General features: G+C 34.8%; 1 protein-coding gene across 9 annotated transcripts in view; it reads right to left on the bottom strand.

Annotated features, from left to right (window-relative positions):
- The window catches only part of Cobll1 (cordon-bleu WH2 repeat protein like 1), a 166,059-nt gene that overhangs the window by 74,779 nt on the left and 67,202 nt on the right, over positions 1-24,078 (bottom strand). The window contains exon 1 of one of the 9 annotated variants that reach the window (XM_058580136.1): positions 16,127-16,308. The exons of the other annotated variants lie outside the window; for them this stretch is intronic. Coding sequence (XP_058436119.1) covers positions 16,127-16,242 — 116 coding nt within the window. The 5' untranslated portion in view covers positions 16,243-16,308. Of the gene's footprint in view, positions 1-16,126; positions 16,309-24,078 lie in introns of those variants that run through there. 9 annotated transcript variants of the gene reach the window in all.

The following is a 24,078-nucleotide window of genomic DNA, read 5'->3' on the forward strand; positions in this document are numbered from 1 at the left end:
TATGCTCAATTATTTCTTCAAAAACAATTCTCTAAAATACAGTTTTCATTATGTTTAGTCATTTTGTTATATTACATTCACCTCAAACTCTTCCCTGGTACTACTTTTAGGAACATAGTAATTATGTAAAGTGGAGCACAGGAACACAATAGAATTTCTTTGTATCACCAGGCCTTCAAGGATAAGTTCTGCATGAGTAGTGGGAGTTTTTGTTGTAATTCAATTGTCATATCCAGAAAGCATAACCTGCTCTGTATTCTAATTCATGCAGCAAAAGGGTCAAGTAGGTAATAACAGAATTCTTTTAACTTTATTTAGATTTCACCTGAAAAGCTGGTATTGCTTAATTCAAATTAGATAGTTTAGTGTCTCTAAAATGTCTTGTCTTCTTAAACCATGTTAAACAAATGGACAATATTAATTATTTTGCTATACTTTTTATGTATACAAGAAAAATCACTACGTGGTGCAAAGGTAGTATAATTCCTAGTATATCTTACAAGTTGTTCTAACTCATACTTAATTATAATTTCATATTCTTAATATACACAAGACCAGCTTCTGATCACCTTACCCTAAATATATGTATTCACATATCTGTGTATTTGAGTATATATACATTTATATACATGGAAACTAATAAACTAATGGACATGTACATATACGTGCAGAATGAACTAGTGAACAACACAACAAGCACCTAGATTTCTTCGGCTCTCACTGGTGGTATACTCCAAATTAACTTGCCATGTAACTTTTTACAAAGCAACTTTTATTTTTCTGTTTTTAGTTTTTATTTTATTTTTTTTTAATTTTTTTATTGTTGGTTGTTCAAAACATTACATAGTTCTTGATATATCATATTTCACACTTTGATTCAAGTGTGTTATGAACTCCCATTTTTACCCCGTATTCTGTTTTTAAACACACATATTCCAGTAAAAGAAATAAAATTTCCTAAAAATAATTCTGGTGAGTAAAAGCTTAATATTCCCTATGGTAGTATTCTGATAAAGTGCTAAATAACATGATTTCTCCATTCTCTTGCCTCTCATCAACAAGTAATGTCTTTGGAAACTGCTTCAACATCCCAGTCATTTACTAATAACATTTCTAATACCAAAACCCTGGTTTTTATTCATCATTTTGCTTATATATTTGGAATAGCTTTTAAAAACTGCATAATATGTCATATTTATGTAAGATGAAAGGCTAATAGTTATCCCTCAGTATCTGCAAGGAGTGGTTCCAGGATGAATGATCAAGTCCCTTATATATCTGTGCCCACCCATCCTTCTAATTTATGTCAGCTCTAAATACCTAATGCAATGTAAATGCTATGTAAATATTTCTTATATTATTTAGGAAATAAGAACAGACATCTATACATGTTCCATACAGATTTTCCCTCAAATATTTCAATTTTAGGTTGACTGTCCACAAATGCAGAGCCCATGGATACGGGTAGCCTACTGTAGCATTTCTAATGTGGAAAACTATTATTCTAATATCTATATTTTTGAATCCTTGCTTTAGATTATATTTATGTGTGTATGTATGTATGTATGTATATGTATACATACATACACACACACACACACATATATATATATACACACACACACACGTATGTATGTATAATTTCATGCTTTTTTGATGGGGATATGTGGGTGGCATGCCAGGGGAAAACAAAAGTACAGAGTTCACTAAATACATACATTATAATTTCCCAGTGACAGTCTTACATCATTCCACAAAGGCATAGGAATAGGGTAACATAGATACACATCTTCAATTAAAAAGAAAATATCTACATCTTAATCATCAAGAGTTATTGACAGGACTCAAGATCTTGAGAGATCTTGGTTGATGCCTGGGTTGCATGATTTGGTAACCAAGTCATTTAATCTTGCCAGAACTTCAGTTGCAAAATTGGACAATACATCTTGAATCACCAGGTCACTAGGAGTTCAATGGGTAAAGTAGCTCATTATCTATCACAGTGGTTCTTAAACCTGGCTGCACAGTGGAATTGCCTGGGGAGTTTAAGAAACTAGATAACTAGGTCTATCCTATTCCCACAAATTGATTTGTCTTGTGGAGATTTTTAAAATCTATGCCAAGTGATTTTAAAATGCAGCTGAGATCGAGAACCATTGGTCTAGAATAGTGCTTTACCTATAGTATTCTATTAGAGTTAAAGATCTACCTTCCTGGGGACTTTGTGAGTTCGTATATACTTCCTGATGGTTGCTACTTAGGTGAATCAAGTTCAGGAAAATTCAAGATCTCAACTAGTGGATGCAACAAACCTTGAAAAATCTCTAAAAGCAATAACTTCTCTAAATTCATATACTTTTGCTTTCTTTTATCAAAGCAAGGATTTCCTTATGAAAGGGAAGAAAATGTGTTCTTCCTTATGCATTTTTTTTAACTGAGAAATGTACTTATTCAGAAAATGCACTACTATGTTTACACAAACCTTCTTTTGCCCTTACCACTCCCCAGAACCACCAACAGACCAAGACATTAACTGTTCCTGTAAATTAACAATTAAGTTTTTTATATCTGTACCATGTACAGATATGGTCTCATATCTGTACCATCAGTTTGCCTTTGGGTTCTCCTAAATACCTTCATGGGGAATGTTTACTTTATGCACACTTAAGAAAGTTAAATGTCAAGAAGAAGAAAGGAGAGTCTCTGTCAAAAGGATATACCAAGAGAAAAGACATAAAATTAACAAATGAGCAAATAAAAAAAAAATCAGCTTGAAAACAATACATACAGTGAGGCACAAGAGTACACAGTGACACTGTGTAATGAAATACCAGATGAGGTTCTTAAGTGCCAAGAAAATTAAAAAAAAAAAAAAAAAAAAAAGGCTAAATCAACTGAATGCTTACCTAGTTGCAGGAACTGCAATGATGTTTTATGTATGTCATCCCTAACAAATGCTATTCTTTTTGAATAAGACACCACAATAATGCATAAGTGTTTATAGAAATTACCAAATAATTTTTTCTAAATAACAAATCGAAACCCTGAAACCATATCCCAATGCTCATTTGACTCCATGCACTCTAGGCAAAACTTTCTGCCCCATAAGTCACAAATATCAGCAGCAACTACACTCAACATCTATTGAAAGCTTATTTTGTACATTATTTGTTGTCTTGTATCAAGATATATGGAAAGGCCATTGTAGTACAGGAAAATTAACCTTATAAGGTAATAAAAAGTGATGAGATTAACACATTTTTAATTTAAAAAAACACACATGGGTGAGATAACCATAAACAACTTGGATCCTTTTCTTTTTGCAACACTACGGGTAGAATCCAGAGCCTCAAGTATGCTAGCCAAGTGTTCTACAACTGATCTACATCCCCATTTTCTTTTTAAATTGATTTTGAGACAGTGTCTTGCTAAGTTGCATGGGCTGGTCCAAAGTTTCTGATCCTCCTGCCTCAGCTTCCTGAGTAGCTGGAATGAAAGGCATGTGTCACCATGCTCTGCTTGGATCCTTTTTTTTTTTTTGTATATAATTATTAAATAAAAATAAGCTTTATCATAAAGGCTTTTGTATATGACTACTTTTTCAAAAAGGTTAATAATTATTCCTAAAAATGCATGGAAAAAGTTACTAACTAAATTAAGACAAAAAATTATCCAATATTTTATTTTAGTACATTCTCTGATGCAATAATCTAATAAATATAAAGAAAGAAACTTTCACCCTTAAGAGTTTAAAAGTTCTTAATTTTTTTTTTAATTTTGAAAAACATGGTTGGTAATGAAGTAAAAAAAAAGCTAAACATGAGAATTGATTATTAAAATATATGTACACACACATATTAAGTCCTGGGAATGCAGCATCAGCCAAGCAAGCACACTTTTAGATCAGCGAACCACAGGATGAAAGCAAGAGCTGCTTCAAGTCACAATCTCAGTAACCAAATACAAAAGCTGTTAATCATTAAACATCATTAAGTCATCACCCTGTTAAGTGTTAAATCTGTGCTGGGGAGTGGTGTGCATTGGGATAAGCTGCACTCAAGCATAATAGTCACAACATAATGAAAAAGAAAACTCCTTGAAATGAACTTTCTTAAATAATTTTCTTGTTGCAAGTTATGACAAACACAAGCTAGAAGAATGACTTGAACATGGTATCAGTTTAGAAATATTAAAATCTAAAGGAGCTCCTAAAGTTATGACTTAAACAAATGTAAAAGGGTTTAGATGAAAATAGAGAAAAAAATCTTTGAGGCCAAGGGTTAGGCAACAAGTGACACCAAAAGCACAATTTATCAAAGAGTTAGGGAGAAAATGTGTGTGTGTGTGTGTGTGTGCACACGCGCGTACTCTGTATATGTGTGTGTATAGTATATGTATCTTGATAAATTGCTGTCGTCAAAAATTCAGTTGAAGCCCCTGTTAAGAGGATGAAAAGACAAGCCACAGACAGGAAGAAAATATTTATAAGTCACAAGTCACATATCCAACAAAAAGGTATATCCAGAATAGACCAAGAACAGTTTAAAAAAAATTGATTAAAAAATTTTTTTTGAACACTTTCTTGAGGAGGATTTATAATTGGCTAACAAACATACAAAAAAGATGGTCAAAATCATTATGTTAGGAAAATGCAAATTAAAGCTGAGATTCTACTTCATGTCTGAATTAAACTGATCTCCCCAATAAAGGTCACTTCTGCCTTTCCATCTATAAAATGAGGGGCTATCAGAAGACCTCTGATGATCCTTCTATGCTAACATTTCTTATAAAATGATATATGTAGGCCAAGATTTTTTTTATAATATGTTTTTTTCCCCAAACCTAACCCATGCAACCCCAGGCAACCACTAATATGTTTTCTCTATATATTTGTTTTGGATATTTCATATAAATAAGATCATACAATATATGTTTTTTGTATCTATCTGGCTTCTTCCAGTGAACACAATGCTTTTAAGTTTCATCCATGTTGTAGTATATAGTCATACTTTGTTACTTTTTATTAATAGTATGCCATTATATGAACCTGTTAGATTTTGCTTTATTCATTTCCCAAATGAAGGACACTTGAATTATTTCCACTTTTTGACTACTGTGAATAATGCTGGTGGGAACATCATGTGCTAGCCTTCGCACACATCCCTTGCAACTTGAGTACAAATTCCTTGGTAGTTAAAATGTCCCTTAATTCTTCTAGTTACCTCACATGAAATTCAACAGCACATTTTGGATTAGCTTATCAGAGATTATTTTTGATGCATTTAGCTTTGTTTTTATAGAAATCTCTGGTGAAGTTTTCAAATTGGATGTTTTAATATTGAGTAAAATCTGTTGTTAAAATAATTTACTGTAAACACAGGCCTTAACTGGTTAAGAAGTGGTCATGATGGCATTTTGATAAAATATGGCAGGCAAAAATAAGAAAACTAGAAAGTAGCCTATGGTCTTTGGGGGTTCACTGTGCAGAGGGTGCAACGAAGCATCTAGGACACTTATTGGAACAAAGAAGATGCTCAGTAAAATATTGTTGAATGAATGATCTTCCACATACAAGTACACTCTGTGGTGTTCAGATACTTGCTAAATAAAAATAAAAATAAATTTAAAAAACTAATTACTTAAAAATATGCTAGGAAAGGATTTTTGGTGTATTTAATGTGAAATGGGTTTCCTCTCACCATTGGACCCTGATTATACAACAATCTGGTTGTCTTTAAGCAATATAGAAAATAGATAACAGGATTCCTAATATTTGTAGCACATTAAAACAGTTTTCACTTCTTCTCATTTACTGTAAAGTTATTTACCAATTACTAATACCTTAACACGGTTAGTTTGACCTTGTTGCCGCAGAGAATATTTTGTACATATTTTCTCCAAATCATCAGCAATTAAGAATATATTTTATCTTGCTGTTTGTGAAGGACAATTTATATATTAATTGAAATTACCTCATTTAGAAGTACTATATGACCATACAGGTAACTATATGTAGGCAAGAATTCAAGGAGGTGAAGAAACTCAAGTTTTGCAACACATCCACACACAAGCATTTATTAAGCACTTATACTAGCTTTAGAATGGAGAAGTACATTTCCAGCTTTCAAAGAAACACCAGTTAATTATTTTACAATGTCAATCAATTTTAAAAGTCCTGAAAATTAGTCTGGTGTGATGGTGCATGCATATAATCCCAGTCACTTGGAAGACTGAAGCATGAAGATTGCAAATTAGAAGCCAGCCTTAACAACATACAGAGACCCTGTCTCACAATAATAAAGAAGGACTGGGGGATAACTCAGTGGGAGAAAACCCCTGGGTTCAATATCCTGTACCACACACATATACACACCAAAAATATCCCCAAAGTTACTTTGTTTCTCCCTTTTCTTTATGTGTCTTTAGTTTGGTCAATGAGTGCTATTGAAACACTCAAAAAATATAAATAGTTAATTATTAACCTAAAATGGGTAGGAGATTATGCATGTATTGAAATCATTATGGCAACAACTCTGAGGAGTTGCTGTTTCTATTTCACAGAAGGAATGAAAGCTGAAGAGCAAAGCTTTGTCCTCAGTCATAGTGAAGTGCATTTCTGGATTTTAAACCAGGGTAATTTATTTTCAAAGGTCCATTTGCTGTCTCCTGTGACATTCTGTATATGTACCCCCTACTGTGCATACCCAGCACTAGCAGAAACACCAACCCAAGATCATGAAATTCTGGAGTGGCAGACTGAAAACAAAAACACCACTAAGATGCACCATTGATTGTTTTCTCTGAAAAGACATCTAAAAGAAGCACTAGACAGAAGACCACCATTAGACAGGCACACAATAAAGACTATTCATTAGAACCAAGCTTTTATGATCTGTGAAACTGTGATGAATATTCAGAAACAATGGAAAATACCTCATTGTAAAAGTAAATTATGTTTTTATCATCCCAGTTTAAACACCCTAAACTATTACCCCAGGCCCTCCCAACTACCATTATATTTCAGTTCCCTAGAAAGGTAGCTATTATAAATACTGTAAAAAAAAAAAAATCCATTGCAATAATTCTTTCCTGAAAACCAGAAAAGGAAGTGACAAAGAAGTATTTGGTAGTCTCATTTATACAAAACTTCCCTGAAGAAATTGGTAGATCTAGGAACAAAGACATATGCTTGCCAAGTAGCTGTGGTGGTCAATACAGATCCAAGTCTTAGCAAAGATTTTGTCCAAAAATTGATCTTCCATATTGAAGAGAAACTTAGAAGCACAAAAAATGCTAACACATTGATTTTTGATCCTAAAATAAAAATAATACTTATTACAATTTTTGAGGTACTGGAAGTTGGACCCAGGGTCTTGCACATGGTAAGCAAATACTCTATTCCTGAGCTACATCCCCTGCCAATTATAATAATCTGATGAAAAGATCATAACTTTCTTTTAGCTCAAAATTTCATAAGCACCATTCACATGTTACACCTACTATATTTTAGAATTCTACTGCTTTTCTTATAGAAAAAAAACTATAATTAAAAACTTATCTCTGAAGTAAAAACTAATCCTTTATTCTATTTCTCATTGCTTATTTTCATGAATTTGGTCAGATACCCATAATTTACATCCACTTCAAGAAAATACAGTTCATTGACAACTTCTTTAAAACTCAGTATGAAAACTGGAAAATCACCTTTAGTAATTCTAAAAACAAGACTCAAAAAACAAATGCAATGGGTCATCATTTTGTATTTCATCAAATTTTTTTGTTCTTTAAAGAACAGGGTAGAGGCACATGCCTGTAATCCCAGGAACTTGGGAGGATGAGGCAGGAGGATCAGAAGTTCAATGACAGCCTCAGCAACTTAGCGAGGCCCTAAGCAAATCAGTGAGACCTTGTCTCTAAATAAAATACAAAAAAGGGTTGAGAATATGGCTCATTGGTTAAGTGTCCCTGAGTTCAATCCCCAGTACCCTCCCCCACAAAAAAAGAAAGATGCAGTAATGCTGTTTTCTAGAGTTTCTCCTTAGCAGGAAAACTCTACTTTGTTTCAATTCAGACACCTACGGAAGTACACGATTACAGTATTCCTAAGAGTATAAGTTTGAATCTAAGTACATTTTTGCAAAAGGTGAAAACCCTTAACAAACAATTTGCCAGTGATGAGGATGGTAGTTCAGTGGCAAAGCATCTGCCTAGAATGCATGAGGATCTAGGATCTGCCGCAGAAACAAGCTATTTCAACACACAGGATATCACAATCCACATGGTTGAGATTCTATGACATAACTGACAACAGACTGAAGCAAAAAAACACAAAAATGAGTATCAGGCACAGGGTTGTGTCAAAACTGACACAGGTTAGGAAAAATGAGTTTCCAATTGTACATCTCTGTATTTATGATTGACAGGCCAACCACCCCGTTGTATCTTTGAATTATAATCCACTTTACTTTGACAGAGTTAAATGGTGATAGGACAGCATCTAAACATTTCATTGAAAGTTACATAGCCATATAACTTTTTCTATTATAAAAAGTCACCCAAATTTAATTCTGATGATTAATTGTTTCAAACATAAAATGGAATATAATTATACTCTTTTAATATTGAATGCATAATGTATTGGTGTTATTTATTCCATATGGTTTAGTAATTTGATTTTTAAAGAACATATGCTTAGTGGGAATAAACAAGATACCAAGAGGTACATTCTTCTCTTCCTTACTAGTGACATCATTAAATCTATTTATATAATTCATTATTTAACCTCATGGCCTACATGAAAAAATGGATCTGTTTAGTTGTTAATCTGTTAATTCTTAGTGTATTCAATTAACCAGCAACAGGTAGTAATTTGGTATTATTGGGATCTGTATTATTTTTAAATTTTATCTGTATTATTTTTTAAAAATATTTATTTTTTAGTTGGACACAATATCTTTTTTTTTTTTTTTTTGTATGTGGTGCTGAGGATCGAACCCAGGGCCTCGTATGTGCTAGGTGAGCACTCTACCACTGAGCCACAACCACAGCCCCAATCTGTATTATTTTTAAAATAAGGTGAATTTTTGTTGTTGTTGTTTTGACTTACATGAGCCTTAAATGTGATGTTTTCTTTATGAGCAAAATTTTAAAACTATAAATTTCATGTATTCATTTTTATCAGATATTTCAATTGCATAAATCATATTTCTATAAGGTATTTAGAAATACAACCCTTGTTTACAAAATAAAACAACCATTTTGACTCTATTGCCTAATTCTTTTCCAGATTTTACGTATACTTTATTTATAGTGATTTTATAATTGAACATTTAGGCTCTCTCCTAAGTATAAACAAATACTTCCTCCCTTCTCCCTCATATAAGGATTTCATAAACTTCCTTTTTCCAGTTCTGGGGACTAAACTCAAGGTTTTCCACCCCTGAACTACACCCCCAGCCCTTTTTATTTTTTGAAAAAAGTACTAGTTAACTCGCTGAGGTGGGCCTTGGATTTGTAATCCTTTTGCCTCAGCCTTAAACTTAACCACTTCTTAGTAAGAGTTTTTAAAATAATAACCAGCTATGTTTTAAGATATAAGAACACAAGACAATATTAGCTCACTTTTTCTTTATCTTAATTTAAGTACTCTGCACTTCATCAAAAACCATTTGCAGTTTCAATTAAAGGGAGCATTTTGACTATTTATAGATATTTTATACCAAAAATTTATGCACAAAAAATACATTTTCACATTCACTTACTATTACATAATACCACACATCTATTTTGAGGAATGACTAGGTCTCCTATTTAACAAGAGAATTAAGTTTTAGCATACAAGAGGCTGGGAATGTTACTCAGTGATAGAGCACTTGCCTAACATATGTAGACCCTGGGTTTGATCCTCAGCACTACCAAAAGGTTTCTGCACATATATTAGTGCAGAAGTACAGTTCTATAAGCAAAGAGATGAATCAAGTTGCATTTTTTAGTGAGTTTAGCAAATTTGTATATAAATTATGCACCAGACCAGAGAAAATTTCTACAGGCAACTAACCCCTCTCATACAAAGCCAGGCTAGCAGTTAATATTCCATTCAAGGTCTGCTTTAGCAGTTATGTATTCAGGCCGTCTTTAAAAAAAAAATAGCCAGACACAGTGGAGCACACCTATAATCCCGGGGCCTCACCAGGCTTAGGAGGATCTCTAGTTCAAAGCCAGCCTCCACAAAAGCAAGGCGCTAAGCAACTCAGTGAGACCCTTTCTCTAAATAAAATAAAAAATAGGGATTGGGATGTGGCTCAGTTTTTGAGTACCCCTGAATTTAATCCCCAGTAACCTCCCCCGCAAATTAATACAGGTAAATTTAACTAAATGCAATTTTACGCATTATCTAGAGGACTGTTACAGAGAGTACCATGTCAAGATATTACAGGGCAAAGAATGTCCATGTAGGAATCAAAAGGCTTAATTCTAGTTTGAATTTGTTTTGTAACTTAATATCTCTGAATCTCCCTTTAGTTATTTACTGATGTTATTTAAATGAAGAAAATATTCAAAGTCTGTATAGGGGTTTTGTATTTTAAAAAACTGATTATACTTCATAAAAGTTAAAACTCTAGATAAATGTAATTTATCATATTGTTTTTTGAAATGCTCACCATAATTTGAACTTTATCATGTCTTAAAGCTTAGAAGTGTTTCAAGTAACAGCATAAAGAACAGCAATAATTATAAATACACAGAATTTAATGGATTAAATATAACAATTTTTTCTCCAACAAGCATAAATTACATCATTATATACATATATGTATGTTTAATGTGTCAAGAAAAATAAATTATGTGATATCAATTCACAAAACTATAACCACTTCAGCTTTTTCTACAAAACACAGAAAAAAAGGAGTTCTTAGACATACTAAAATGTTTAAAAGAAGTAATACTTCAAAGGACAATATCAGACATTTTTAAAAGCATCTGATTAGAAGATGTTAAAGTACTTTAAAACTGTTTTAATTCATATCTACTTACAACTCCTCCAGAAGGTCTCTGTGAAACAGCACTATTCTGGCTGCTGACTTTTAGAAAATGATAAACCAACAGTCCTGTTACCAACTTTACTGTTTATCATGTGTGTAAGCACCAGGCACTTCTTACCTCTGGCAAATAAATAAAAGAAGGAATTTATGAGTCTTACAAAATCCTGGAATGCTCACGTAATATTTTCACAAGCTCTTTTTCTGAAGAGAAATGTGTTTCACAAGGTAATTTTCAAAAGTAGGTCATTTTCAAACAATTTGAAAATTGGAAAATTCAGTATTTTTGTTTGTTTTACAAAGTTATAAATGCTTACAGATTCTTGACATACACAAAATATTTTTTAAAAATCTCATTAAATCATTTAAATTAATCATTGATTTTAGTATTAAGAAGCACATCTATATAATATTAAAGAAAACCCCTAAAATTATTTGTAGGGTGATAAGTATGAAGAGAGCTGGGTATAAGAATTCGGAGAAAGGATCAGGCATTTAATATTATAAGGAGAAGGAAACAGGTAAAGTTCCTGGCAGCCACACTAGGATGTCTCCCCATTGGTTCAAGATGATTTTCTGGTCCAAGCATAATTTTCTACCATGTAAACCTCAATACAGTCAATGGAAGTTGATACCCGAGTTTCATGACGTTACCTGCACTTACAGGTAATGAACAAAGTGAAATCTGCAAGACTAGATTTCAGTCAGTCCTCCTATAAACCTAAATACATCTTTTCAACATTTCATATTTTTTCCAGGATATTTAAAATCAGACTATTCAAATATGAGTAACAGAAATTTTGATGTTTAAAATTATATGTCTCATTACTTCCACTAAGGAAAGCATTATTTCTTCTTCTACATGTGTAATACTGACTGATAGAGCTAGAGCCTAAAATAAAATAGGAACTCCCACTGGGACTTCCTTTCCAGCCTTGATGAAATTGAAGGATTCTCTTATACAGACCTATTTTGTATCTGTAGTTCTCTCCACAAATAAACAAACCCTCTTTTAAAAGGTGTGTACACAAATAATGCACAGCATTAAGACTACTGTAATACTGTACTGTACACTGAAAATTATTGTGAATATATTTCAGGTGCTCCTATCATAAAAAAGAAAAAGGGATAACTATGAGATGAGATAGATGTGTTAATTTCTTGGCTGTATTAATCAATTCACTATGTATATTATAACATGTTGTATGCCTTAAGTATATGAAATACATTTTTAAAACAGATCCTATTTTCTACTTTTCTACCTCCTTACTTTATATCCTTTCATCAGCCCACTTCATTTGGCTGCTACCTCTAACTCCATGGAGACTGTCCTATATCTTCTTTATCATCAGTGATTCTCACGTTGCTGTGGATATTGAAGAACAGGACTCTGTTCTTATCTTACTTCTTAGTAGCACTCTAAATATTTTGATGTTGCCAATCTTGAAATCTCTGTCTGGAACTAGACTTATGTGTGTACTACATTCCACTTTGCCAGAAATAGTCCCAATTTGCTTCTATTGTCCCTTTAGTAGTATTTACAGCCTTAGCATCCCTGGTCCCCTTTACTTTCATGGGTATCTCAGGTTGCATAATCAATTATAGGGATGACCCTACTGGACTATTACTAATTTTTTAATATCTCCTCTTGGCTATCCAATTAGGCATCTCAATCTTGAATACCAATACTTCTTCTCTCCTTACTCTTATCATCTACTTTTATGGACAGTGAGTGGATAAGAGTTGCCAATAATAGTCACACAAATATAATTCTGAGGCTTCTGATAGGATATCTCCAATAGGAATATCCTGATACATGGAGAAAGTCGACAGACCAATCATGGTAAAGTTATTAAGCATTGAGCCCTTACCAAGTGGGAGATTGTTAGACCCTGAAGGAACAAAATGGCAGCTCAGACAATGGGGAAACTGATCCATTTCCTTCCTGGATGTGTCCTAAAAAGGATGTTGTTGCTAATGTAAGAGGAGGAAGGAAAAAAAAATACTAAAAAAGTCTTAGGACTTTAAAGAAAGGAACTTTCCAAGGAAACTTGTATAGGCCATGATGAGGAATTTCAACTATCTTATAGGTTATTTATAGTCAATAAAATAGGGTAATAATATTTGCACACAAAATATCATTATAATGAAAAAGGAAGATCCTGAATGAAGAGGCAATATCAGAGACAAGCAGACCAATTAAACTGTCAACTATCCTGGACCTGATTACTGATATGGCCATTAGCTGTATGTGTGCTTAGGTTAAGTTATTTACCCTCTTAGATCCTCATCTACAAAATGAAGTAGTAATAATACTTCAAGGGATTGTCATTAATTGTAATTTCATTCCTCAACCTGGTGCCTGCACCATATACATAGCTAACACTGAGAGTTTTGATGTCCCAAAAGAGAACATAGCAGGATTTTGTAACAGACATTTTTTAAAATAAAATTATTTTCATGAAATTCTCCCTTAAAAAAAGTTCAAATCTACAAAATTAACTGATCAACTTAATATGTGTTCATTTTGTTAAAGCTTCTGAGTCAATCACATGAAAAACTTTTGAGATTTTTCATGAATGCTTTTTTTTTGTTCCTTGCTTTAGTTCTATAAATTTATTTTAAAAGTTACAGATTTGCATCATTATTATAGAGTTCCCATATATCCAAGCCAGTTTTTCCTATTATGAACATTTTATGTTAGTCCCTACTATATTTTTACATGCTTTCCTTCTGGCTGATATTTCTTTTTTTTTTTTTAATTAACAAGACATATGTTAATTAATTTTTTACTTATATATGGCAGCGCAATGCATTACAATTCTTATTACACATATAGAGCACAATTTTTCATATCTCTGGTTGTATACAAAGTATATTATGAATGCTTTTTTCTATACCACCTTGTATTTTTCCCCTTCAAAAATAATGAATAATTAAACATTAACTGAAGACCTAATTATTATTTTCCTTGGCTCTCAAGATAGTGGACTATGAGTTCTACAAAGACTTAGATATTATCATTACCACAAAGTATAGGCAAGAGCTGTAGCATTCCTATTTATTCAGTAACCACTCCAGTTTTGTGTATTTTCAGTTCTGTGCCTTATTTAGAAACCAAATGATGTTTGCCCTGGGTGGTACTCCCACCAATGTATTTGACAGGCAAAGTGGAAATCCAAAAGGCAAAGAAAGAAACAGGCAGAGTGGAGATGCTGTGTTTTCTGGGAGACAAGCTGTCACCCTGTGAGGTCTCTGAGCAAGGAGTAAATATTATCCTCAGTTGGTAATTTGCTCTTGCACTTAGTCAAACCTTAGAACAGACACCCTCTAATACCTTGCCTGTGTGGTGCATATTTTCCCTTGGGTGTGTCCTTACTCTTTGGAGAATTTTAAATACACACATATCTCTCCAGAATTTCACCAGCAGTGAGTAATGTGTTTCCCTAATATTCTAAATTTTATAATGTTACATCTTAACTATAAAAGTGATTTTTCAATACTTTAAAATTAAAAGAACAAAAACAGTGCTATTATATCACAACAAACCCCCAGAGAAAACAAGCATTATCTATATTGATATGTTATTAGACCTTTGTAAAACTATATATAATCAAAAAGGCTTTTATTTTTTTAAGTTACCTTGTATTTGTCTGATAAAAGCAGCACAAAATGGCCCATGCTCAAAGAAAAATGCACTTATGGAAAGAGGTTGGAACAGTTCTGTGAAGGGTTGCTAAAAATAAAATTGCTACTAACAAGTTGTAGAAGTGTTGGGCAAACACTGAATTTTTAGATAAAAGATTGCTTAGGTGTCATTGCTGTGGTAGCAGCAGCTGATGTTACTGTGTGCTTGCACTAGACCAGGCACTCTGTACAGCACTTCTCAAGCCCTCGGGTTTCCCACCACAGGCTCTCTGAGAATTTAGAAGGTACTTCCAGTGAGCTGAGCCTGAGAACTCTGGAGCCGAGTGGCAGGATTTGAACCCAAGCAGCGTGCCTGTCAAACCTACACTCTTTTCCACTAAAAAACCAATTTCATTCCAAATATGCTCCAAATTACAACATCCACCCTGATTGTTTCCAAGGCCTTATCTGTGAAAGTGCTCAAAACAAAACACACAAGGAAACCATGTAAGAAAACAATAAAGTAGATTTATGTTCAACAACCTCAAAATCACAGGCAGGTATTTAAACTGTACTACTGCTTTAGAGAAACTGTAAACATGTTTCCCTAAATAAAATTATCAACATATTTAATCTTGAAGACTGATCAAAGATGTGGACTGTCTCTTAATGGTTTTGTTTTTTGTTTGACCTCAGATTATACAGTAGTAAAATAAAAAGGGAACTTTCATCCTGGTAACCTAGGATAGTTTTTATTTGGACAACACCTTTAATTCCCCAGTTATTTTGAATTGCCTTTTATACTTTGCAATTTTATATTTCCATAGATTACAAAAGTGTGAAAAATCTTGACAGCCAGCATGATTCTTACAGTTAATTCTCAATGTTAGGAAAGTTTAAGAAAATGCCTTTTGGTTATTACTACCTATAGTTTTATGAGTTTCATTAACTCTATTAATTACCAATGTTTTGCTAGGCAAGGTGTTGTACATCTGTAATCCCAGCAGCTGGGGAGGCTAAGACAGGAGGATCCTGAGTTCAAAGCCAGCCTCAGCAACTTGAGGAGTCCCTAAGTAACTTAGTGAAACCCTGTCTCAAACAATAAACAAAAAAGGGCTGGGGATGTAGCTCAGTGATAAAGTATCCTTGGGTTATACCCCCGTTAACCAAAATAAATAAATAAAAATTACCAATGTTTTAATATTAGGTAAGATTTTCTGAAGAAGAGTTATACATTCCTAAAATTAACTCTATATTGGTTAATTGAAAAAGAAAAAAAAAAAAAACTCTCCTTACTAGAAAACTAGTAACAAATTGAATAGAAGAACATTATAAATAAACCAATAAAGTTTAATTTTATAAATAATAAAGAACATATAATGTTATTGCCACTCTTTTGCAAGCTATGACATCAAAGAATTCACACACAAAAAAACAAAAAACAGCAGATTAGTAGTTACCATGGTTTGAGGCAGGATGGAACAGGGAGGGGCTGCTTCATGAACACAGGTTTCCTTTTGGGTTGGTGAAAACCTTCTGGAATTGCGTCATGGTGGAGTTGTGCAACACTGAACATCCACTAGATGCTACTGTACTGCACATATTAAAGAGGCTAAAATGGTAAAATTATGTTACATATATTTTACCAGAATTAAAAAACAAAATGACAGATATTTAAGACTGCTCTTAATAAAACAAGTAGATTTCTAGTCAAAAACTTATTCTCTGGGGCTGGGATATAGCTCAGTTGATAGAGTGCTTGCCTCGCATGCATAAGGCCCTTGGTTCAATCCCCAACACCACAAACAACAACAACAAAAAAACTTATACTTCATCATAGTGAATAGTATAAAAAAATCCTATTAAATTATCATGCATTAGATATTTGACAAGCTTATTTGAAACATTAAAATATTCATTACAAGTATTATTTTATCTCCTAAAAAAACTAGAGCATCTCCAAGATGTATTAAAATGGCTATATTTAAAATGTTACAAAACTTTGGAAGTATTAGAAAGTATACATAATTTTCATATATACACGTTTGTATATATGCATATGTTCCAATGTATGCATGTATAACTTTCATATATACGTGTACACACACACACACACACACACTTGTTTTCTGGTACTGAGTGTTGAACCCAATGGCACGTTACCACTGAGCCACATCACCAGCCCATTTAATTTTTTGAGAAGGGCCTGGCTCAGTTGCCCAGGCTGGTCTTTTACTCACGATCTTTCTGACTTAGCCTCCTAAATTGCTGGATTACAGTTGTGTTCCCCTGTCCTCTGCTCCAGTATTTTGTCATAAATTACAAAGAGATCATGCTTTCACTAAGTGATTATGATGACTACACTTTTGGTTTTTTTTTTTTTAATTCCACAGTCATAATTTAGGAATTACTGCCCAAATTCCACTGGTCTTTCAGAAAGGCAGGACATATGCCCCTCAAGTCAGGGTATGGCACTGTCAAAGACAATCCAGGGAATCAATGTTGTCAGTAGTTCATGTCCTGGCTGGGTTTTCCAGAATCAAACATTAAAAACTCACCTTCCATTCCAGACATTCAGTCCTCTATATTTAATAGTGGTAATTATGTCAGACATTTTCATGTTTGCAAACAAGAAACAAAAATGAAGTTGAAACTACCAGACACTACTGATAGGAGTGGGTACTGTCATATTCTTTCAGAAGTTATTAATTCAAGCCACAAAGAGGTAATGGTAAGACTTAAATCCAGCCAAAGAAGCAACAGATCCAAGTGGACCAAAATCATCTTCTCAGACTTCCTTTCTCTATTCACCTCATGATAATTTCTCTCATATCAGGGTATTTACAACACTTAGATGTAATTTCACTCCCATTAATTTTACAAACTACCTAAAATGCTAGGTTTCCTTTTATACATATTTTATATTCTCAAACAGAGTATAAGGTCCTTGATGAGAGTCCAACCATCACAGTGTGCAGCACACATTCAATAAGCTCTTGCTATGTATGTAATTCTGGATCATCCTGTTCTACTTAAGGCACAATTCACAGGTCTTTCTTGGTCCTCCAAGTTCCTTATACACAGCTGAAGCAATTAGAAAATGCTAGATCCACAGAGTTGCTTTGTGTGGCTGCTTCTGTGAATTCCATGGTGAAGTGTCCACAGCAACCTGCTATGCTGTGTACTGTATTGTCCCTGGAACAGCCTTTCTAAGGCTAATTCCTCTGAGAAGATATCCCTAGCTCCCCTCCCAATTACATGCTGTCCTCTGCTCTAATTACTAAGTGCTTAAAGGTAGCCATTCACAGGGAGTTGGAGTGTGAAGAAAATGTGCTGTTCTCACTTTTTTATTCCATTGGTATTTGAATGACTGATTTAAAAAATGATGGATCTGGACATAAAATTAAAGTGCTATGGCTCAAGTGTATCCTCCCAAAATTCATATGCTAGAAACTTACTCTTCAATGCAATAGTGTTGGGAAGCGGGGCCTAATGGGAGGTGTTTATGGTAATGTCACTATAAAAAGAGCTTAAGACCTCAGATGCATGCTCTTGACTCCACCTTCCACCATGTGAGGATGAAGCAAGAAACCCTCACCAGATGCTGGCACCTTGATCTTGGACTTCCCAGCCTCCTGAACTGTGAGAAAATAAATTTCTGTTATTTATAAGTTACCAGTCTGTTTTTCTGTTATAGCCCCCAAAACAAACTAAGAAGGGTACTCTAGACATTCACAAGAAACTTCCAGGGAACTCCAAGAATGAATAGAAGTAGTCAAATATCTAAAGTGTTGGATTTGCTTCTCTCTCTCCTTTTAAAGAAAAACAATAGACAAAGCCCTTCATGAGGAAGCAGGACCATAACTTTCAGCAGGGGGTCAATACAGGAAGTTAGACTAAACAATTTCATATGAGCCAGGAGGTCCAAAACTGAGAGACAATGTACCTACTGATAGTCACTATGGTAACGCAAATAAACCTTAAACAGATATTCTAGTCACCATCTAACTGTTCTAATTGCTGGGGGGGTTTGGAGGTGGTTGAGACCATAAAAGGAAAAAAAAAAAAAGGAAAATTAAAAAAAAAAAACTGAGGATTTCCCAGGAAGAGAATAGGAAATGGACTTAGGGACATGGGCTACAGCTGATGTCTCCTTTGATATGAAATAAAAAGCTAAAGGAAATTTCTTCCCCCCCCCCAAAAAAAGGGGGATTTTTATAGCAGATAGGTATAAAACAGGTAGCTGAAGGTGGTAAAGGAGTTGAAATGAAGCAGTAACCCTAAAAAAGGGGGGATAATAAATCTACTTCTTGAGATAAATATGTCTTAAGCTCAATTTACAATTTTAACTATAAAATATTTCCACTAACAAAGTGGAACTGCCGCATAGAGAAATTAATCAAGAACATTTTAGTAAATGACAAAATCATAAAATTTACAGGGAAATGGATGGCATTAGAGCAGATTATGCTAAGTGAAGCTAGCCAATCCCTAAAAAACAAATGCCAAATGTCTTCTTTGATATAAGGAGAGTAAGAACAGAGTAGGGTCGAAGAGCATGAGAAGAAGATTAACATTAAACAGGGATGAGAGGTGGGAGGGAAAGGGAGAGAGAAGGGAAATTGCATGGAAATGGAAGGAGACCCTCAGAGTTATACAAAAATACATACAAGAGGAAGTGAGGGGAAAGGGAAAAATAATACAAGGGGGACAAATGAATATCAGTAGAGGGGGCAGAGAGAGAAGAGGGGAGGGGAGGGGAGGGGAGGGGAGGGGAGGGGAGGGGAGGGGAGGGGGGATAGAGGATAGGAAAGGCAGCAGAACACAACAGACACTAGTATGGCAATATGTAAATCAATGGATGTGTAACTGATGTGATTCTGCAATCTGTATATGGGGTAAAAATGGGAGCTCATAACCCACTTGAATCAAAGTGTGAAATATGATATATCAAGAACTATGTAATGTTTTGAACAACCAACAATAAAAAATTAAAAAAAAAAAAAGAATATTTTAGTGCATGGATCAAAACTCCTCAAATCTAGAGGACTCTTCCTATGCTATGTTTGAAGCCATTTTTGACTACCTATACTCTACAAGGTATCTTTATTCACATAAAATGCAAGGGACCTTATTAGATAGCACAGGCACTATAATGAATTATGCAGTCCTGCCACAAATAAAAAATAACAGATACAAAGCATCTTAAAAGTTATGCCAAATAAAAGAAAGGGATGAAGACCTATACCCCTGGAGATGAGGGGTGGCATGGGCTTAAAGAATGTGAACTTCAGATGTTGAGAGGAATGAGACATTTCTTGAAGACTGGATATATGGATAAAGGCAGGCAAAATAGGGCATGATTGGAGAAGCAGCAGCAGCTCAGTTTCAGGGTGGTCCAGGACAGAAGTAGTTCACGTGAGTTTTAGTGATAACACTAAACAAAAATAAACCTTGAATCACACCATAACAAACCTAGATATAGGAGTCTTCCTATCAACTCCATCTTGCTCAGGTTTAAGACTCCATCTCTGCCCAGAGTGGCTTCAGTGTCACTTTCCCAGGTTCCTTTTTACACCCCTTTCTAAAGATTTCCATTGTACTTCTTGAACCATTATCAAGTTCCCAGAAGACCACGTACACCATTCTTCACATCCTCCAGAGGCTCCTCTCCCTGCTTTCTTGCCTTATTGCATTGTCATGTACCTCCAGCATACACTTCTCAGAGTATGCTTAGTCTCCCCAAGCAGCTCTGGGAACACAGCCTGCATTTTCCTCAACCCATGCTGCTACTTCCACATCATATATGATGCTAGTTCATTAACCAGCATTCCTCCTCCTCCTGAGGGTCTCACCATCCAGATATGCTGCCTCTTTATCCACTTAATTCCTAGTTGGCTTCTACAAATATTAAGGAATTTGACATGTATCACATACCAAATTTATCCATCCTTATTGCTGCCATTACTCTGTGCCACAGTATGAAAATGAGGTTGCTTAGTGCCTTGCTAAGTTGCTGAGGCTGGCTTTGAACTCATGATCCTCCTGCCTCAGACTTCCCAGCTGCTGGGATTACAGGCATGTGCTACTGCTCCTGGCTGGGGATTCCGTTTTATTCTTGATTCTTCACATGCACACACTCTCTCTCCAATTTCTGGCTGCCATGAACTAAGCAGCTTTTCTCTCTCACACCCTTCCATGATAGTCTGCCTTCCCTCATGCCCAGAGCAATGAACTCAATTTTGAATGAAATCTCTGAAAACCTGAGCTCAAAATAAAATTTCCTCCTCTCAATTGTTCTCGTCGGGTATTTTGGCCAGTGTTGAAAAGCTGACTAATACACTCTGTAAATGCTAGTGCACATATTGATGGTTCATTGAACATCATAACTATCTCGTGCACTAGCTTCTTCATTACCACAAGGACAGTATCATTGCCTGAAACATCTGCACATCAGAAATACCAAAATTATAAAATATAATGGTGTGAGCTGGGTGTGATGGTGTGTGCCTGTAACCCCAGCAACTTGGGAAGCTGAGACAGGAGGATCACAAGTTCAAAACCAGCTTCAGCAACTTAGCAAGGTCCTGTTTCAAAAAAGAAAAAGAAAAAAGAAAAAGAAAAAAAGAAAAGAAAACCAAAAAGGGCTGGGGATGTGGCTGATTGGCTAATTAAGCACCTTCAATCCAATACCCATTGCACAAAATATATATGTTATAAAATGGTATGACTTGCCAAATATAAGTTCTGGAGAACTAATGTATAGCATGATGATTACAATTAATATTGTGCTGAATGCACAATATTTGCTAAGAGTACATGATAAATGTTCTCATTACATACATACAAATGGTAACTATACAAGATAATAGATGTTAGACTTAACTTGATAGTGGGAATATAGGTTCCCTATCAGTCAAAATGCTTAGGATCAGAAGAGTTTCACATTTCAGAACTTTTTAGATTTTGGAATATTTACATAGACCTTACAACTTAAGATATCTAATCCAAATATCTGAAATCTAAAATCCTCAAAAATTGGAAACTTTTTAAGTGTCTTATAAGGCACTCAGAAAGGTTTTGTAGCATTTCAGATAATGGATTTTCAGATTAAGGACTGTCAAACTATAATTTCACAATGTAAACATACGTCAAAACACCATGTGCCAGGCACGGTGCACCCTTGTAATTTAGATACTCAGCAGGAGGATCACAAGTTTGAGGCCAAATTCCCTGAGCAATTTAGTGAGATGCTCAGCATCTTAGCTGAGACCTTTTGTCAAAAAACTGGGGCTGTAGCTCATGGTAAAGAACCCTTTGGTTCAATCCCAAGTACCCTCAAAGAAGTGATATACTTTTAATACATACAATTGCATCTCAGTTAAGTTAGAAACGCCCTGCTCAAGTGATCAAACTTACTCATCTTCTGAATATAACTATATATGCATTTTCCATACCTGCATCCCCTGTTCTAGGATGTTCGGTCACCACATCCCATGTATCACAGACTATTTGATGAATCACCAGAGTTACCCTATCACCTCCAACCTCAATTACTGTGTTAATCAGCTTTCCTGTCAGTGTGACAAAATGCTGAGAAAATCAGCTTATGGGGGAGGAAAGGTTTATTCTGGCTATGCTTTCAGAGATTTCAGTTGTTTGGGGCCTACAGGGACACAGTAAATCATGATGGGAGCCCGTGGTGTAGGCCTGTTCAACTTGTGGTAATCAGGAAGTAGAAAGAGAGAACAATGGAAAAGGTCTGTGGTCCTAATATCCCCTTCAAGGGTATACCCCCAATGACCTAAGGACCTCCACTAGACCCCCATGTCCTAAAGGTTCCACCACCTCCCAGTAGCATCACAGGAGACCAAGTCTTCAATACATGGCCTAAACCTTCAAATGGTAGCACTGGGCATCCTCAATATGCAGCTTATCTCGCTACTAAAACCCCAGCTTGGAATTACTATAATAATCTCTCTTCTATTTCCATGAGGCTTCTGAGTATTGCAAAATTATTCCATTATTGATTTCATACTGGTCTTCTGACTTGGTTTTCTAAATTTCTATAGCCAAACCTGAAATAAACTACTAGAATTTGAAAATGAGAGGCAGGCTTTTTTATTGTACAAAAATTGCTTCCCTAGCATCCATTTCATACTTCTTGCACAGGCTGGCAGACCTGGTGATTGATTCCAAGAAGCTATGCATATAAGCAAGTTCTGATAGGCTTAAACCCACTAGCAAGACCTTATGATCTTACTACCATGATTGGCAGCAACACAATCCAAAACCCACTAGAGTTTGGCATTAATGTGGCCATTTATTGCAATTACTTTGGGGACTGGATTAAAACTGGTCCACAGTAAGCCAAGAACTCCTGCTTGATAATCAGGGGAGTAAAGACTTTGATGTGCAGATGTGACATTTGGAACTGTTACATCTTTTGTATACTATGCATCAGGAAACAGTTTCAAAACCAACTTTGCACATTTTTTATTTGAGGGGGTAGAAGTATGCTAGGAACCAAGCCCAAGACCTTGCAAATGCTGGTAAGTGTTCTATCCTGGTGCTACAACTTGTTTTTTTTTGTTTTTGTTTTTGTTTTTATTTAATCTAGATAGCGGTGATTTAAAAAAAAAAAAAAAAAGATTCCTTTCATGGAAGTTGTGCAAATATTACATGAGGTAGATGCAGGTCTGCCTCTACGTTGTCCAGATCCACTTTCTTCCTCCAATAAACCCAATCAGCAGGAAAACAGAAATAGGACATATTATAATTTAGGCTGACTCGGTGTTACAGTTGGTGACATGTTGGGCAACATTTTGCTTAGAGGGAAAGAAAAGCCTGAAATTGAGCTAGATAGTAAAATGACTGATGCTGGTATTTAATCAGAACAGAGGGAAAACATGCATAAAAAGACAGAGAACAATTTGTTTAAATGTTCAAGAGATACACAGGGAAACAGAAAAAAATTAGGAGAAAAGGTAGGAAAATAAGAACTTTTAAAGCAATTAAACTTACTGAGTTTATTGTTTCACAGGTATGACAATTCTAGTTAGTAGCAAAAGAGATGATTTAGGGGAGTTTAAGAGTTTAGAAGTTTAAAATGAGCACATGCACATTAGAATAGGGCATTAGTTTAGTCCTATATCCCATTTTAACAAAGATCCTGAGGATAGAATATTGTAGAGGGCCAAGAAAACAGTGGGAAAAGATGATCAGGTTAGTAACTGCCACATATGAGTGTGGCCAAGGGTGTTTGCTCAGAAACAATTAATTAATTAATTAATCTAGTCAGAATTTTGGGTTGGGGCTAGCCTGTCTTAAAACAATGATAGGCTATAAAGCAAAGATGGAACATTGAGGAAGCCAGTATTTCCTCTGTGCTAAGGAGATGAGTATCTTCCAA

This window comes from Marmota monax, unplaced genomic scaffold (genome assembly GCF_021218885.2).
Source record: "Marmota monax isolate L192 unplaced genomic scaffold, Marmota_monax_Labrador192_F-V1.1 WCK01_AAM20220418_F8-fsc00007, whole genome shotgun sequence".
Classification (NCBI taxonomy): domain Eukaryota; kingdom Metazoa; phylum Chordata; class Mammalia; order Rodentia; family Sciuridae; genus Marmota; species Marmota monax.